The sequence below is a fragment of the Pelodiscus sinensis genome, chromosome 4, assembly GCF_049634645.1.
Source record: "Pelodiscus sinensis isolate JC-2024 chromosome 4, ASM4963464v1, whole genome shotgun sequence".
NCBI lineage: Eukaryota > Metazoa > Chordata > Testudines > Trionychidae > Pelodiscus > Pelodiscus sinensis.
This window is the reverse complement of record NC_134714.1, coordinates 27,186,654-27,204,317: the sequence shown is the minus strand read 5'-3', so window position 1 is coordinate 27,204,317 and position 17,664 is coordinate 27,186,654. Positions and strand designations below refer to the sequence as shown.

The 17,664-nt window shown below is 39.8% G+C and overlaps 1 protein-coding gene across 5 annotated transcripts in view; it reads left to right on the top strand.

The window, feature by feature from the left end:
• PAPOLA (poly(A) polymerase alpha) overlaps positions 1–17,664 on the top strand; it is a 98,434-nt gene that overhangs the window by 18,431 nt on the left and 62,339 nt on the right. For all 5 annotated transcript variants that reach the window (XR_001368989.3, XR_003091291.2, XM_006133714.4 and 2 more), the window contains 8 exons: positions 1,591–1,764; positions 2,409–2,475; positions 4,903–4,984; positions 5,528–5,637; positions 6,019–6,072; positions 14,701–14,812; positions 16,075–16,164; positions 16,272–16,410. Coding sequence is in view for 3 of the 5 variants with exons in the window: in XM_006133714.4 (XP_006133776.1) it covers positions 1,591–1,764; positions 2,409–2,475; positions 4,903–4,984; positions 5,528–5,637; positions 6,019–6,072; positions 14,701–14,812; positions 16,075–16,164; positions 16,272–16,410 (828 nt within the window). In the remaining 2 variants the exon portion in view is untranslated. The remainder of the gene's footprint in view (positions 1–1,590; positions 1,765–2,408; positions 2,476–4,902; positions 4,985–5,527; positions 5,638–6,018; positions 6,073–14,700; positions 14,813–16,074; positions 16,165–16,271; positions 16,411–17,664) is intronic.

Genomic DNA, 17,664 nt, shown 5'->3' with positions numbered 1-17,664 from the left:
ATACAGGGAGAGAGGCCTGGAAAACTTTTTAAACCTTACAGCAGTTTTCTTTTAGAGAGTTTTGATTTCTGCACAGTCCCCCTTAGACACAATTGGAGTTATTTGATTTTCCCCACAATAATCAGAATTGCACACAGTATTCAAGATGTGGGAATTTCAGAGATGAATATAGTGGCATTATATTTTGTCGTACTTGCTCTTTTCTGATGGTTCCTAACATTCTTAGTTCTTTTGATTTGTTGAACACTAAGTAGCTATTTAGACCGTATCCAAAATGACCCCAATATTTCTTTTTTTTTTGGGGGGGGGGGGGTCTGGCAACAACTAATTTTAGACACTATGATTGTGTTTAGAGTGGATGTAGCTGATATGATTAACCCATAAGCCCAGGCTTACCTGTTGATAGTGTAGTTGACTACACATTGGCATCCCTAGTACATTGCAGAAGGGCATTGCTGGGACACAATGGCATATCATATTAGTAGATGTGCAGGTGAACAAGCCTTTGATGGGATAAGTGATGTTGTTAGGTCCTATGAAGGTGTCACTAGGGTAGATGTGTGGACAGAGTTGGCAATAAGGATTATTACAGGTGGAAAGGAGGGGCTGTAAGGGTAAACATGTTGCAGCTTTAGTACATGCTGTCACAAGCCAGAAGAAGTTAATCATATCTGGAGAAATTTGATGGCTAAACACTTAACAAAAATATTACTGTAGACCTCTTGTAGCCTGTTAGCTTTGTGGCTACTAAATAAGAGTTCCTAGAGTCTGCTGTTGAGCTCCTGTTCGTCTTGTTCATATGTTTCTGAGAATAAACTTAGTCAAAATATCTGTTTACCGTACATTCTGTTTTTTCGAGATGACAGTTTTTGGCTAAATATTAATTTTTGTTCACTGATTTTAATAGCAGTTACTCTTTTTAAGACCATTCATATACATTCAAGAATGGCTAAATATTACAGGGTTTTCTTTATAGGTCAGTTAACAAACAATTTCTGTATTGTGTAATAAAACTTGATCATATTTTAAAATAATGAAAACATTTTACATAATCAGCTGAAATGTAATGAATTGGTTCTTGATTTTTGCATTGTAGAATTCCTTTGAAGCAGTACTTTTTCCCCTCAGTTTCTTAAGTACATAGTTGGCCATATTTGCGTGTCTTAAAACTGTTTATGGAAATAATTTTCTTGCATTTGTAATATTATTGAGGACTCGTGCATGTACACAAATTGCCCCAGTTAATTAAACTTGTTTTAAAATCAGTACAATTATACTTGTCGACATGTACATTGGTTTGCAAGTAGCTTAAAAAAGTACTTTAAATATAAAGCATTTGAAGAGCAGATCTGAGTATGGTGCCATTTTTATAGCAACTTTTCATAGTGACAGTGACCATTTCGTTAAGAGTAGATTAAGGAGAGTTTAGGTAATGATTTTAAAGTGACATCTTAAACTGGTTATGGGGCATAATGGCTGCAAATAAGATTTCTCCTGTTTTTTTATCTGTCTTTGAGCTGGTTATTCAATGATGAAATAAAGTAGCAGAAGTTATCATGTTTTTGACAGTAATTTTATCTATTCTTTTAGTCCTGTTACAAACCAGGGATCACAACAAACACAGCAACTACAGAAGCATTATGGTATTACCTCACCTATCAGTTTGGCTGTCCCCAAGGAGACTGACTGTATGCTTACCCAGAAATTAATTGATACCCTAAAGCCCTTTGGCGTGTTTGAAGAAGAAGAGGAACTGCAGCGCAGGTGAGTGAATGCTGCAGTAGGTGTTTCCTATATTAATTTAAAGGGTATTTCAGTGAAATGAAAAATCATATTCAAATTTGGTTTTCAAAATCAACAGTTAACATTATTTAAAGACTGGGTGCTTCTCAATAACAGGTACTAGGGAGAAATCCCTCAGAATGCAGAGTTCTAATGGTTGTGTCCCTGAATTGAGGCTAGTATTTGCATTTGTGGGTGTTAGTTTATGTATTTCCTCTTCTTCTATTACTTCCTTTGATTTTCTTTTATATATTTATTGCCTGTTAAAACTGTCTGAAACTTGGGTCTTTCTACTATTCATTATTGCAGGAAGCATGTGAACCTGAGGAAATGATAGAAAGGTCACATCTTTGGGATGCACTCACTTAGAAATGCGTGTACAGCTCCTACATAGGTGTATCCCAAAGAGCTCTTATTGTCTGATGTTACTGAAACACTTGTTCAACTAGAGTAACAAATAGAGGAAATATTTTCAGACTGACTTAATTTCTATAGGTGAATGTCTGTCTGCTTTTAGACTTCCAATGTACCCTATTTTTTTTCATGTAATAGTGATCAAAATCTTAGTAAAACTCCGTAGTTTGCCATAATTTCATTATTTCTGAATTCTGATGTTGTATCAACAGGATTCTAATTTTGGGGAAGCTAAATAATCTGGTAAAGGAATGGATACAGGAAATCAGTGAAATCAAGGTATGGTTGTATTTTCCTTGTAGAGTTACTTGGCACTAAAATGTGCTGCATGGAAAAAATTCAAGAGCTGTATTTCACTTTTTTAATGTCAACAAATTAAAATGGATTTCTTTATATTCTTGATTTGACTTTTAGAAAACACTACAGATAGGTATGCAAGACTGAAACGTTTGTTAATGGATTTTGAAAGATTTATGTTTAGCTGCTGCTTAATTTCAAATTTGAGGGAGGAGTTATTTATCTCAAGTATGACAAGAATTTATTAAAATTCAGGTTTTGACAAAGTCATGCTTCAGATTATCAACACTTAATTTCATTTAATCATTTGAATTGGTAGGGAGTAACATTCTTAAGACTAAACAGTGTTTTTGGTGATAGCAAAATGTGACCTCTGTTTACACTGAGCTATTAACTTTTCCTTTGAAGTTTAAATTTTCAGAACTTACTTAGTACTGGCACAATTACTATTTTCATTCTTACTTTCATTTTGCAATAATGGGTTTTTAAACTTTTTTTAAACAAATTCTGAAAATTACCAATCCATACTTTTTAAGCTACTATTTTCTAGTTCTGAGATACACACACTTGAAAATCATATTTCTGTGTGAATTTTTACGTATTTAAGACCAAAGATGACAGGCTATAAAAGCCTCTTTTCAACTTACTTTGTGTGTAATTGATTTTACTGTTTCCTCTGTACAGGCAGTCCCCGGGTTACGTACAACATAGGGACTGTAGGTTTGTTCTTAAGTTGAATTTGTATGTAAGTCGGAACTGGTGTCCAGATTCACCCGCTGCTGAAACTGACCAGCAGCTGACTACATGAAGCCCGAGGCAGAGTGGCTCTGCCCTGGGCTTCCTGGAATCAGCCCCTGATCAGTTTCAACAGCGGCTGAATCTGAACGCCTGGGACAGAGCAGCTGAGGTGCTGTTGGGTAGGTCCTGGCAGCGCTGCACCTCAGCGCTGCGGGGACCAACCCGGCAGCACCCCAGCAGCTCTACCCCAGGTGTCCCCAAGTCAGCCGCTGCTGAAACTGATCAGCGGCTGATTCCAGGAAGCCCGGGGCAGAGCAACTCTGCCCCGGGCTTCCTGTAGTCAGCCGTTGGTCAGTTTCAGCAGCCGCTGACTTGGGGACGTCTGGGGCAGAGCAGCTGGGGTGCTGCTGGGTTGGTCCAGTAGCGCCAAGGAGCGGCGCTGCAGGACCAACCCGGCAGCGCCCCAGCTGCTCTACCCCAGGTGGTCGTTGGAGAAAAGCCTGGTCTGCTGGGGGGGGGGGGGGGGGAAGGGGCGCACAAGCTGCCCCGCTCCCTCTCCCCCCCTTCCCCCCCAAGAGACCAGGGAGACGCGGGTGATGGGACTGCCGAGACACGCCCCGGTCCCGCCCACGTACTCCGTGGCTTTGCTCCGCGTCTCCCTGGTCTGCTGGGGGGTGCTACTCCACAGCATCTTCCGCGGCTTTGCTCCCCGTCTCCCTGGTCTGCTGCGGTGCGTCTGGGCTGTCCCGCTGCCGGCGTCCTCGGCGGCTTTGCTCCCTGTCTCCCTGGTCTGCTCCTTCCCCCACCCCCCTCCAGCAGACCAGGGAGACACGGAGCAGCTTTTCTCGCCCCGGAGGATGCAGGCGGCGGGACCGTGGCGCATCTGGGCATCCCACTGCTCCCGTCCTCCGGGGCAAGAAAAGTCCCGTTCATAACTGCGGATCCGACATAAGTCGGATCCGTGTAACTCGGGGACTGCCTGTATAGTTGATTTTCTTTTTGTCAACGTCTATGCAAACAGAAGAGGAAAACCCATAAGATAAAAGTGCAAATGAATGTAGAAGCAAAATTGGCAAGTGGGGCTTAGGTTGATTGGCTTCAGTAACTTTAAATATTATACTTGCCCACCTGGTTGATTTTTATCTTGGGTAAATTTATCTTTAATAAGTTTCTCAAAAGTAAATCGCTGTTGATGGAAATAAACGATATAATATTGTTAATATAATTAATGGTTTCATGCATCCTAGGTCAGATGCACCAGAGCTTTTATGTAACAGACTGAGTTCCTGTCTCACATGTGCTAAAATACGTTACTACAGTGAGGTTGAGCAGAACACGTGTGTCAACCGTCTTGTGACTGATTCCCAGGGAATAGAATGGTTACAGCTAGTGTCGTCAACTTTAAGTATATGCCTCACATCATATAACATGGTTCCTGAGTATCATATTGCCACCTCTGTCTTCCACCAAATTCATTTATCGTGATCCAGCATTTGATAACTGGATAACTCTTGGCTATTGGTGTATTTATTTAAAATGAGGAGAAATATAACAGGAATAAGCTTCAGTGTATGCATTATTTGTGTTTACATTATATTTTCTTTTGTAACCGTTGTTCATTATCTGAATATACTTTGCTTGAAATAACTAGTTGTATATTTGCTTCATTAGAATCTTCCACAATCTGTAATAGAAAATGTTGGAGGAAAAATTTTTACATTTGGGTCCTACCGACTAGGCGTGCACACAAAAGGTAAAATTTACCTTGCTTATGAACAAAAAAAGTGTATCTGACCTAATGAGGTATATCTAAAATGTATTATACAACACATTTAGAATAGTTACTTTGGTATTGAAGTATGTAGCTATCGTAAGTGTATGTTTTCATTTGATGCCTTGAGAGAGAGTCAGTTCAAAGTTAGATACCTGGAATCCTTTCTGTTCATGGTCTGGGTAATAGAAGGGCTGAAGAAAGAGAGATTAAAAAAAATTAATACTGTCAGAAATGGTTATATCTGGATTCTTTGTGCTTTAATGTAGAGTTATTGGAAAAATATTGCAAACCTCCCTTACCAGAGAGGAGATAGTCTCAATGTGTCCAATAGTTGTAAAGGCACATTAACTTCTACTTCTGGAGCACAGCTTGAAATGTTGTGTTCTTGGATTATAGCTGTATGAAGGATTACTATTATAATTTACTTTGTTACTAGAATGTTATATTGTAGTCTTTTTGCTGGTATTCTTTGTGTAGCTATTTAGAGTGTAGCCTCATGGCATTTATAAACATGTGTTTTAGGAGCTGATATTGATGCATTATGTGTTGCACCAAGGCATGTTGACAGGAGTGACTTTTTCACCTCATTTTATGAAAAACTGAAACTACAAGAAGAAGTAAAAGACTTAAGGGTATGTTGGTCCTCTAACAAAGAGTTTGTTAGGACACAATGTAAAATTAACAAACAGAAAAAATACAGAATAAATAAGTAAAGCTACAGTGGTTTACACCTGTTAAAAGTATTAAAGACTAGTCAGACCCCACAGGATTCACACCCCAGTTTCTGTTGACCTAGACTGACTGTATCTAAATCTTATCTGATAAAACAGCAGCATCTAATAGTGTATTAAGTTTTGTCAGTTACTTCCATTTATTGCAATCACTTTGTGTCTGAAGGATGAGAAGTGACAATATAAGTTCTACTGTCATAGTAACCATTTTGATTTGTTTGTAGATTTTCTTTTCCATGTTGAAAATAAAAACTGGATTTTTTTGTTATATATTTTTTGTAGGCTGTTGAAGAGGCATTTGTCCCTGTTATCAAACTGTGTTTTGATGGGATAGAGGTAAGGTTTAGCCAGCTATCTTTATAGTCAAAACATGACTAATAATCTTAATCAAAACATTAGCTCTTTTGAAATTACCAGTGTTGTATGTGTAATTTGTATTGAAGAGTTGCACATCAAGGGGACTTCCTGTGTGAACTGCCGATCACACAAAGCAGCCTTTGGAATGCTGCAAGTATTACTACTAAGAGTACTTTTTGTCTGCAAGTCAATGAAAAATTGGTGTGATGGTTTCTTAACTAATACTAACAACTGTCCAGTCTTCAAACTCAAAATAACTTAAAAAATTGTGTGTTGCTAAAAGAGAACAAGGTGATTCTTTTGGTCCTAATATTTTCAAACGCCTGGTCAATAATAACATTGACAGCTACTGTCAACACCTTGAGCTTCTGATTCTCCCTTTCTGCTTGTCTACTTCAATGAAACAAGTTTATGAGGGGTACTTGCCTTTTTTTGGGCCTCTTAAGAGACAGGCCTCCCACTCCCACCTTCCATTACCATTTTTGGGGGCAGGGATGATTGGGTTATTTCTCTCTCAAAGTCTTTTATTTATATTTACCTTGGGAAATGCTCAACAACCTGAGTTTGTGTAGAAAGGTGTCCCTACTGACAATTTAGGTTGCCTAAAGAGGTAAAGTCTCCACAGTTTACTCCTCTCCAAGAGTCTCTAGAATTTTGTGGCAGTAGCACGACAAACGATTTTAGTCTTTAAAATTTTTACTGTAGGTGCTTCTCTGATAGTGTTTGGTTTGGCAGTAACACATGTGGTTTGATTACTCTGTTCTATCCTCTGTCACATGTCAATTTCCCATGAATTTGATCTCCCAGTGCCAGTGAGAATTTTGTGACCCTGTGCTAGTCAAAGTGCCGGAAGCACAGGCACCAGTGTCTGAACTTTGTAGCATATATGCTACACGAAGTGTCAATTTCTGCTGGACACAGCTGAGATTTATAACCTGCTTTTAATTGTTTTGTTAATACCCCCCCCCCCCCCCCACAAATTTAACATAGCCTCTAGCTTCTTTGTTACTGTCAAGAGTCATTTTAAACCACGTGTGTACACTTGTAACTGCATTTCAGATTTACAGGCAGTCCCTGGGTTACGTACAAGATAGGGACTGTAGGTTTGTTCTTAAGTTGAATCTGTATGTGAGTCGGAACTGGCATCCAGATTCAGCCGCTGCTGAAACTGACCAGTGGCTGACTACAGGAAGCCTGAGGCAGAGTTGCTCTGCCCCGGGCTTCCTGGAATCAGCCGCTGATCAGTTGCAGCAGCAGCTGACTTGGGGACGCCTGGGGTTCTTAAGTTGAATCTGTATGTAAGTAGGAACTGGCGTCCAGATTCAGCCTGTTGAAACTAATCAGAGGCTGATTCCAGGAAGCCCAGGGCAGAGCAACTCTGCCTCGGGCTTCCAGTAGTCAGCCGCTGGTCAGTTTCAGCAGCGGCTGAATCTGGATGCCAGTTCCTACTTACATACAGATTCAACTTGTACGTAACCCAGGGACTGTCTGTAGTTTATTAACACTGTTAGCACAGTACAAACCTACAGTCCCTATCTTGTACGTAACCCAGGGACTGCCTGTAGTTTATTAACACTGTTAGCACAGTAATGAACACCCTTATTTCATAAAATAGGGAATGTGCGTCCATATTTCCATACCATATACTTACATCATTCCTTCTAGAGCAGTTTTAGGTGTTATCGCGTCGTCTTTCTCATTACCTTCACCATCATCACCAGGGGCCATCATTCTGGCCTTTCCAAGGACTTCACCACTTTTATACTATGTGACGATGACATGTTTGATGCATATTCAGTAGGGGATGTCTCTAATATTGAAGTGTTCTTTTCCTATAGGTCAATGTATCATTCTCTCAAATTCTTATTATGTATGTCAATTTGTTACCATGGGCATTCATGGTCATTTATCATATCCTGTCTCCTGATTACTTCAGCTCAGTCTGACCCTGTTATTTTGGAACTTTTTATATAATAATGCATCTGCTGAGTCTAAGGGAATTTTCCCTGCTGTCCTATGTGGGTGAAAGGTCCCAGACATAAGTTCTCCTTTTCAGTCTAGGGAACTTCTAAATAAGCTATGGCCTGTGTCTGGGTGTGATCAATGTCTCAACTACAGGCAGTCCCCGAGTTACGCGGATCCGACTTATGTCGGATCCGCACTTACGAACAGGGCTTTCTCGCCCCGGAGCTTGCAGGCAGCGGAACCGCCCAGAGCGCAGCGGTCCTGCCACCTCGACCTCTGGGGCGAGAAAAGCTGCTCCGGGTGTCACTGGTCTGCTGGAGACGGTCCCCAGCAGACCAGAGGCACCGGGAGCAAAGCCGCAGCGGCGGCGGGGTCCCGCGCCTCTGAGGCTTTGCTGTGGCAAAGCCGGGGAGGCGCGGGACCCTGCCACCGCTGAGGCTTTGCTCCCGGTGCCTCTGGTCTGCTGGGGACTGTCTGCTGCGTCCCCCCCTCCCCCCCCCAGCAGACCAGGCTTTTGTTGTGGACCCTGGGGTAGAGCAGCTGGGGTGCTGCCGAGTTGGTCCTGCAGGGACCTACCTGGCAGCCCAGCTGTTCTGTCCCAGGCTCGAGATTTAGCCGCTGTTGAAACTGATCAGTGGCTGATTCCAGGAAGCTGGGGGCAGAGCAATTCTGCCTCCAGCTTCCTGTAGTCAGCCCCTGGTCAGTTTCAGCAGCAGCGGCTGAATCTGGAGCCAGTTCTGACTTACGTACAAATTCAACTTAAGAACAAACCTATAGTCCCTATCTTGTACGTAACCTGGGGACTGCCTGTACAGAAATCTGTAACCTTCGCTTCTGCTAATCTTGCAAACGGCCTGTTACAGCCTTTAGCAGATTTCTTGCATTACAACTCTTCCTTATATCTCTATACTAAATCTGCCCGCTAATATATTAATGAATTAATCTAATCAACACAACTATATTACTGTATTAGCATGATAGGCAAGCAACTTGATAGGCTACAGCTATAGTTCAAAGCAGATGTGCCTTTACTGACTAATTGAATAGTTGATTGAAATTCCATTGACTATTCAGTTAGTTGAGTAATCTAATTTTAACATCCCTGGTAGTTTCCCCAGCAAACTCTCCTCTCTTCTCCTCCTCCTTTCTCCTCTCTTCTCCTCCCCCCGCCCCCCGATCACCTAGCTGCATATGCAGGAACCCTGGTACATTGTTAAAACCCGTAACCTTCCTTTTCGTGTTCAATGATTGTAGGACTTGTCTACACTACAGTGCTTTGTCTGTATAACATGTCAGATGGGGATGTGAATTAGCAACCCCCTGAGAAATGTAAGTTACAACAACCTAAGCTCTAGTGTGGACAGCATTGTGTTTCACTGACTTAGCTGCCACATCTCATGTAAGTAATTTTATTATGTGGATGGGAGAACTTTGTCTTGTTAGCAGAGAATGTTTTCACCAGAGATGTCACAAGAGGGCTCTGTTGCACTGGTGATCAGTCCATACAACAGTCCCATAGGCCGGGCTTACATGGAACAATGAATTCACATCAGACAAAATATGCCTTTAACAAACTTTATTGCAAGCAGTTAAGAAGCAGTTCAAAAGCAAGGTTTAAATCTAGTAAGCAATTAGAAAGCAGATCAAAAGCAGTATTTAACTTAAATTAAGTCTAATTCTTAACCCAATTTTGTTACACACTCTCATAAGCACATTCTCTCACACACATCATCAGCCAAACCCCAGATAATGTTGGTTAATTTGGTTTGAGGTGGAAGTCTGTTGTGTATGTCACCCCAATATGCTGAAGCTATGGACTCTGACCTGTATGGCAAATTGGCATGATATATATCCCTTTGGCAAGGGACAGTTCGAGTGGGGATGAGGTCCAATGATGTCACATGCTGTGAATGTGTTCATGACCGATGTCGGAACAGCCTGCTTACAACACCCAATTCTGCTCGCCTAGCCATGAGCGATAAGCAACGGAATGTCCTTGGTCGAGTTCCTCCCTGACACCCTTCGCTGACTCCTCTTATTTGGGAACTTTACCTCCTTTGTACAGTTTTGCTTCTTTCTGTGCACAGTCTTTTCTCAAAGTGAGAAACAAGTCAATAATCCACAGGGGCACTGACTCGGACCCTAGTATGGCCTCTCTTCAGCTCACTTATTTTTAATTCACTCATGCCAACCATTCACACTACTCACATTTCATGACAGAGACGCCATAGTGATACAGCTGTATTGGTGCATTTGTGCCACTGTAGCATTTCTAATGTAGACTAGTCCTTAAAAGTAATTTTGTTACTGTAGTTTTTATAGCACGAATATACTTTTTTGTTTCACCATTCCATTCTCGGCTTTTGTCTGGGTGCAATGTCTGGGTGCTCAGTGTACCTTGGGGAGAATTATTCAGTATACCAATACTACTTGTCATTCACATCCTGGACATGAAAATCTGTGTGTAGTTCAGTCTATTCTTCCTTCTTGAAAGGCTTGGAATCAATGCAAGGCCAAAAAAGATAGATCAGAGAATGCCATTCTTAGACCATCAGATTCCCGATCCATTTCAAGGGCTCCATAATATCCTAGTTCAGCAGTATCTCATGTAATTTCTGGAGAATCAGCACATGTTGCCTTTTGAATCTGCCAGTACCATTCCTCTGGTGTTGCAGATGTTTTTAGTCTGAATTTCACAAAGAAGATTTTGTCTGATGCCAGATCTCCGTCAAATCTGGTGGTACTGTTGTGTCTATAATACCAGTAAGCTTTTGCCTCACTCTCTACTCTGAGGCAGAAGGACAGAAGGAATTGGTGCTCCATGCTGTAGATGCTGAGAGAACCTTCCATTCCAAGGGAAGCAAGAAAATGTAGTCTCGGATATGGTGAAAGTGGGCTTTAGTTCTGTTGTCTCTAGTGCCAGTTTCCTCTTATATCTTGCTTTTCATGTTGAGCTCTTTTCCAATGAAATAAGAGATCTTACTCACTTCTGACTTTCATTCCCAAAGATGAAATCTATAAAATGGTTCTTGTAAAACTACAACTATCCCTATATATCTCAATAAAATGTTCAATCGTAAATCTTTCATGTCTGCTTCCAGTCTGTGTGAAACTGCATTTTGAAATTCTTATAGTTGAAAGCAGACTTCACGGCTTTATAGAAGCTGATTCTTTTAAGAGCTGATAATTTAAAATTATGCTTATTCTTAAGGGGTACTGTGCTAAAAGTATCAACATTGTATATTGAGAATTTATTATTAAAGCATATCCTTCATAATATATAGGAAGTGTCCTTGATCCGCCTGTGCAGGTTAGACTAAAGGTCTTCTTTTATCCTTATTCCTGTTTCATAATGTACATGCTGGGGCTGGAAAGTGTTGTAGATGTTTTGAAGCTACATTTTTTGGGGTGCTCTTTAGATATCACAAGTATTGGCCTTGTATTCTCTCTCTTCTTGGCTCTGAGAGAGACAACTAGTAGGACTTAACCTTTTTACCAGATAGGATAACTTATTGTTGGCCTGGAAGAATTAAAAACATAGTCTGGGCTGGTGAAACCTGATGTCTCAGCAATAAGCTTTTGACCTACATTTAAATTCTTATGTTGACTGGCTCAGTCTGAGGTTGCAAGTGCAAACTTTGCCCCCCCATCAGTAGCCTTGTAATTGTCTGTGAATTATGTATCCTATATAGCACTTCAAGAGACATATGTACATATATTCTGGTTCTGATTACATGTGACTGCAGAGGTCTGCCCTTTTGGGTCCAGTTGCCATTTGTAAGCTACAATTAGTAACAATGCTTGTTATGGCAAATATGTAGAAGTCATTTCTTTAAAAAAAAAAAACACTTTGATGCCCTAATGAATAAGTGTTTATAAAATTGTGTGGAAGTAAAATATTACATTTTACACTAAAAACCATTGAAAATAATGGCAGAGCCCATAGAAAATGTAGAATAGTAATAGAGATGTAGCTGTGTTAGTCTGGTCTAGTTGAAACAAAAGACAGGACTATGCAGCACTTTAAAGACTAACAAGATGCCTAACGTAGTGAATACAAGCAGAGAGAGGGTAAGTTTAGAAGATAGGATACACAAAGAACAAGTTAAAAATCACTTAGGAAAGTTAGATGTCAGCAAGTCACCAGGTCCTGATGAAATGCATCCCAGGATACTCAAGGAGCTGATAGAGGAAGTATCTGAGCCTTTAGCTATGACCTTTGAAAAATCATGGCAGACAGGGGAGATTCCAGAAGACTGGAAAAGGACAAATATTGTGCCCATCTATAAAAAGGGGAATAAGAACAACCCAGGAAACTACAGACCGGTCAGTTTAACGTCTGTCCCAGGGAAGATAATGGAGCAGGTAATTAAGGAAATCATATGCAAACACTTGGAAGGTAATAAAGTGATAGGGAATAGCCAGCATGGGTTTGTGAAGAATAAGTCATGCCAAACTAATCTGATAGCTTTCTTTGATAAGATAACGAGCCTTGTGGATAAGGGAGAAGCGGTGGATGTCATATACCTAGACTTTAGTAAGGCATTTGATACGGTCTTGCATGATATTCTTATTGATAAACTAGGCAAATATAACTTAGATAGGGCCACGATAAGGTGGGTGCATAATTGGCTGGATAACCGTAGTCAGAGAGTTGTTGTTAACGGTTCTAAATCCTGCTGGAAAGGGATAACAAGTGGAGTTCCTCAAGGGTCTGTTTTGGGACCTGTACTGTTCAATATCTTCATCAATGATGTAGATATTGGGATAGAGAGTACACTTATTAAGTTTGCAGATGATACCAAACTGGGTGGGGTTGCAACTTCTTTGGAGGATAGGGACATAATTCAAAATGACCTTAGCAAGTTAGAGAAATGGTCAGAGGTAAACAGGATGAGGTTTAATAAAGAGAAATGCAAAGTGCTCCACTTAGGAAGGAACAATCAGTTCCATACATACAAGATGGGAAGCGACTGTCTAGGAAGGAGCATGGCGGAAAGGGATCTAGGGGTCATAGTGGACCACAAGTTGAATATGAGTCAACAGTGTGATGCTGTTGCAAAAAAAGCAAATATGATTCTAGGTTGTATCAACAGGTGTGTTGTAAGCAAAACTCGTGAAGTCATTCTGCCGCTCTACTCTGCACTAGTTAGGCCTCAGCTGGAGTACTGTGTCCAGTTCTGGGCGCCACATTTCAAGAAAGATGTGGAGAAATTGGAAAGGGTACAGAGAAGAGCGACAAGAATGATTAAAGGTTTAGAGAACATGACCTATGAAGCCAGGCTTCATGAACTGGGCTTGTTTAGTTTGGAAAAAAGAAGATTAAGGGGGGACATGATAGCGGTTTTCAAATATCTAAAAGGGTGTCACAAGGAGGAAGGAGAAAATGTGTTCCTCTTGGTTTCTGAGGACAGGACAAGGAGTAATGGGCTTAAAGTGCAGCAGGGGAGGCTTAGATTGGACATTAGGAAAAAATTCCTAACTGTCAGGGTGGTCAAATATTGGAATAAATTGCCAAGGGAGATGGTGGAATCTCCCTCTCTGGAGATATTTAAGAACAGGTTAGATAGACATCTGTCAGGGATGGTGTAGACGGAGCGTGGTCCTGCCTTGAGGGCGGGGGGCTGGACTCGATGACCTCTCGAGGTCCCTTCCAGTCCTATTATTCTATGATTCTATGAAGATGGTTTATTAGGTAATGAACTTTCATGGGCCAGACCCACTTCCTCAGATCAAATTGTGGAAGAAAATTGGCATGACCATAAGGGATACAAAAAGTGAACACACATAAAATAGACAAATCAGATTTTAGAACAGAGGAGGGATGGGAGTGGTGGTGGTTAATGTCTAGGAGGTAATATTACAGGTGATCATATCTATTATAGTATTAAATATTATCTCTAATATCATTACCTCATAGACATTCACCACCACCACTCCCATCCTCCTCTGTTCTAAAATCTGATGTCTATTTTATGTGTGTTCACTTTTTGTATCCCTTTGGTGTATATATATGGTCATGCCAATTTTCTTCCACAATTTAATCTGAGGAAGCGGGTCTGGCCCACGAAAACTCATCACCTAATAAACCATCTTGTTAGTCTTTAAAGTGCTGCATAGTCCTGTCTTTTGTTTCATAAAAAATGTGTGCTACTATGCCGAAGGCATAGTGCCAAGCTAGTCTTTGCAAACCATGTGGAGCATTTATTCGTTGGACGATTGCCGGGATTTCATACCATGACTGTCTGTTTTTATTAACAACAAAACAAGTTTAAAACTCACAAATCAATAGCCTTAATTAGTAATATGTATGCTTCAAGTTCAGTGCTAGGCAAATTCACTTCTTTTCTGTGCTTCAGTGGTATTTACAAGGAAAATTGACACAGACACAACAGTTTCCGTATTCAGCTTCAGGTTAGATGAATTGCATCATTTTTTTTGCATTCTAGAGTTATCTTAGAGGTAATATCATAGGAAGTCCAGCGGATGCTAAACTTTTAATTTGGAGAGAGAGAAGTTACCCTACAGGGAATAAATGTTTTTTTTGCATGGTAGACAGCGATTTTGGTTAAAATAGTGAACTAAATTATCTTAATGCAGAGGTAAGTCGGTGTATTTAATTGTTTGTTTGTTTTGTTTTAGATTGATATTTTGTTTGCAAGATTAGCACTGCAAACTATTCCTGAGGATTTGGACCTTCGAGATGATAGTCTACTTAAAAATTTAGACATTAGATGTATACGAAGTCTTAACGGTATGTATAAAACTTTGGCTTTTCAAGTATCAGCTTTGCTATTAAGTTAGTTTCTCAGGATGGGGTGTAGATGAATGTGTGTGTAACTGAGTTGCAAAGTTGCAGTGAACTCATGGCAGATCAGCTTGTTTGGATTTAAAGTAACTTGTTCAAGCCAATACTATGTGGCAGCATTTGAAATGCTTGCTGTTTTTTCTGTTCAGATTCTTTATCAAATCTTGTCAAATCACATCTTGAACATCAAAGCCTAGAAACTTTATATTGGGCTGGTCCTGAAGGCTTCATCTAGAGCACTGGCACTTATTAATGAAATAAAGATACATGTATTGCAGTCTTCTCAGTAGCAAATTAGGAATGTCAGAGCGTTACTGATCTGAGGCTTATCTGGTACCGGGATTATAGTTGTTTTGGCTTTTGAGGCATGAAATAAGCATTTTCTGAGAGTCACCAAAATGTAAGTTTAGATGAAAATTGCATTCATAATGTGACTGTTGTAACTCTACTCTGGCTCCTATGTTTTGCCATAAAACCTGAAGTAAGGGCTCTTTGGTCTCTCTTGCAAATTGGAACTGTTGACTGCTTCAAGTACATTGTTTAAAAATAGACATTTTTATTAGGTTAAATATGGAATGAAAATGTAATCAGTACTATATTCTTTGTTCTATTAGTCAGTTCTATTTGGCCTTAACATTTTTTAGCATCAGTCTGTCCTCTTCTTGAGTGAAATTTGGGAAGAGGCCTTGAATAGGCTCCCACCAACTAGCGCTGTCTGAGTTTAACAGCAGTATTTGCCACTATACATTAACTTGGAGTTCTAAGTTGATACTACAATGTGTAAGCTTCATTGTTGGTACTCCATTGAATTAATTATATAGTTCAGATGTCTGAAAACTTTGGTTGTAGGCTGTTCTTTTGGTTAGCCACCACTGCTAGCTTTCATGTTTAGAAGATTTCAGAGTCATGAGGGCTAAAGATTAACTTTTCAAAATGTTTATATTCTGCAATCCAATTTTATGTCAAATTCCTTAGCAAAAGAATTACATAAAAATCTGGTTCTAGTATAAAAGGCTGTGTGCAACAACTCTGCTCTTGATATTTGTTTGTAACCTGCTGTTTGTATGTTATTAATTTTGTATAACTTATATAAAATGTTGCTGTACAACAGAATGAGCCAAGTGTGCTAATCTATGGTAGATTTGAAGGTTGTGTGAGGGCAGAATTTTTTTAATCATTAGAGGTAACAGGTGCTTTCTGTTGGCCAGGTTGCAGGGTAACCGATGAAATTTTACATCTAGTACCAAACATCGACAACTTCAGGTTAACACTGAGAGCTATCAAACTGTGGGCAAAACGTAAGTTTAGTCTCAGAAATGAGGTTCTCAGTACATTCTTATCAGACACAACTGGTGGTGATGATGACTAACTCTCTTCTGTCTTTTTTTCTCCTCTGCATCAACAGGCCACAACATCTATTCCAATATACTAGGTTTCCTTGGTGGTGTTTCCTGGGCTATGTTAGTTGCAAGAACTTGCCAGCTTTATCCAAATGCAATAGCATCAACTCTTGTACATAAATTTTTCTTGGTATTTTCTAAATGGTATGTTTTTATTTTAGATTACACTAAAATAAAATTGTTTGTAGACACTGAATTTTAGTCTTGTTTCTATGGCATTCCTTCAGCTGATATCAGGTTAAGTTAGTAGTTAAAGTGTATTGCTGCCTCAGTGTAGTGAATTGTGTTATGGTGAGCAAGACAACACAGTCTTATTAAAGGTTGAGACACACCACTGTTTAGTGTCTTTAAAAAACTCAAGCACAAAATAAATTTGTCTTGGTTTTTAACTGGAAGTGTTTTAAATTTTTGTGATAATTGAGGACCTCTGTTACTTTTCACATGTGACCCTTGCATAGTCCTAAATCAGAGAGAATCCTTGTATGTTTTCAGACATTAAAAAAGGTGGTAGTATGCAAGGGACGGGGTTTATTCATTAAAAATGCAAAGTAAATTGGGCAAAACATTGTAATTTGCAGAGAAAAATTCCAAGATTTTTTTCTAAAGTATTTGCAGAGAAGTTCCAAGACTTTTTTTCTAAAGGATTGTATCTGAAATCTTGATCTGTCTGTTCTCTCTTTTGAAATGTTCAGAGACTTTCTAAAATTCTTGTAGAAAATGGAAACTAGATACCAAGTTCAACATGCTCACTTGAACTTCCTACCAAGAAGATCATTATTACAGTTTCACTTTTTCTGAAAGCCAAGTGGCTTCATAGCCTCTTTGATTGTCGCATTTTTAGGGGGGTTGACTTCTAAATAGCAAGTTGCTGACTTTATATTGCAAGGTGCTAATTCAGCAAACTGACAAACCCCTGTTCATAGTGTATTGTACACTCAAAGCATTGTTAGTTTTATGTGAGGAGTTTATAAATTGTTGGTCATGTGCATTGCCCAAGAGTACAGTGCACCAATGCTGAGGAAACCCCACTGCAGGTAACTGTTACTTTTATAATACTATTTTAAAAACTATCTAATTGATGGCTATTAGACTATCTTGCATTTCATTTACTCGTAACCCTATAGAGTGCAGCCAATTATGTAATATATTTAATAAAGTGTTTCATGCTGCGTGCTTTTTCTTGAGTAATCTGGATGGAAAAAACTTCAAATTCAGCACATGTAGTTCATAATAACTAATCATACAGCAATGTACCATAGTTCCTGATTGTTTATGGGCAATCTAGAGAACTCAGTTAGCGTGAATACAGAATTAGTATTGTATCTCTGCAGAGGTGATTCCTTCAGCAATTCAGCAAGAGGTTGTGTCTATTTCAGGAGTGGTTGGTTATGCAAGATT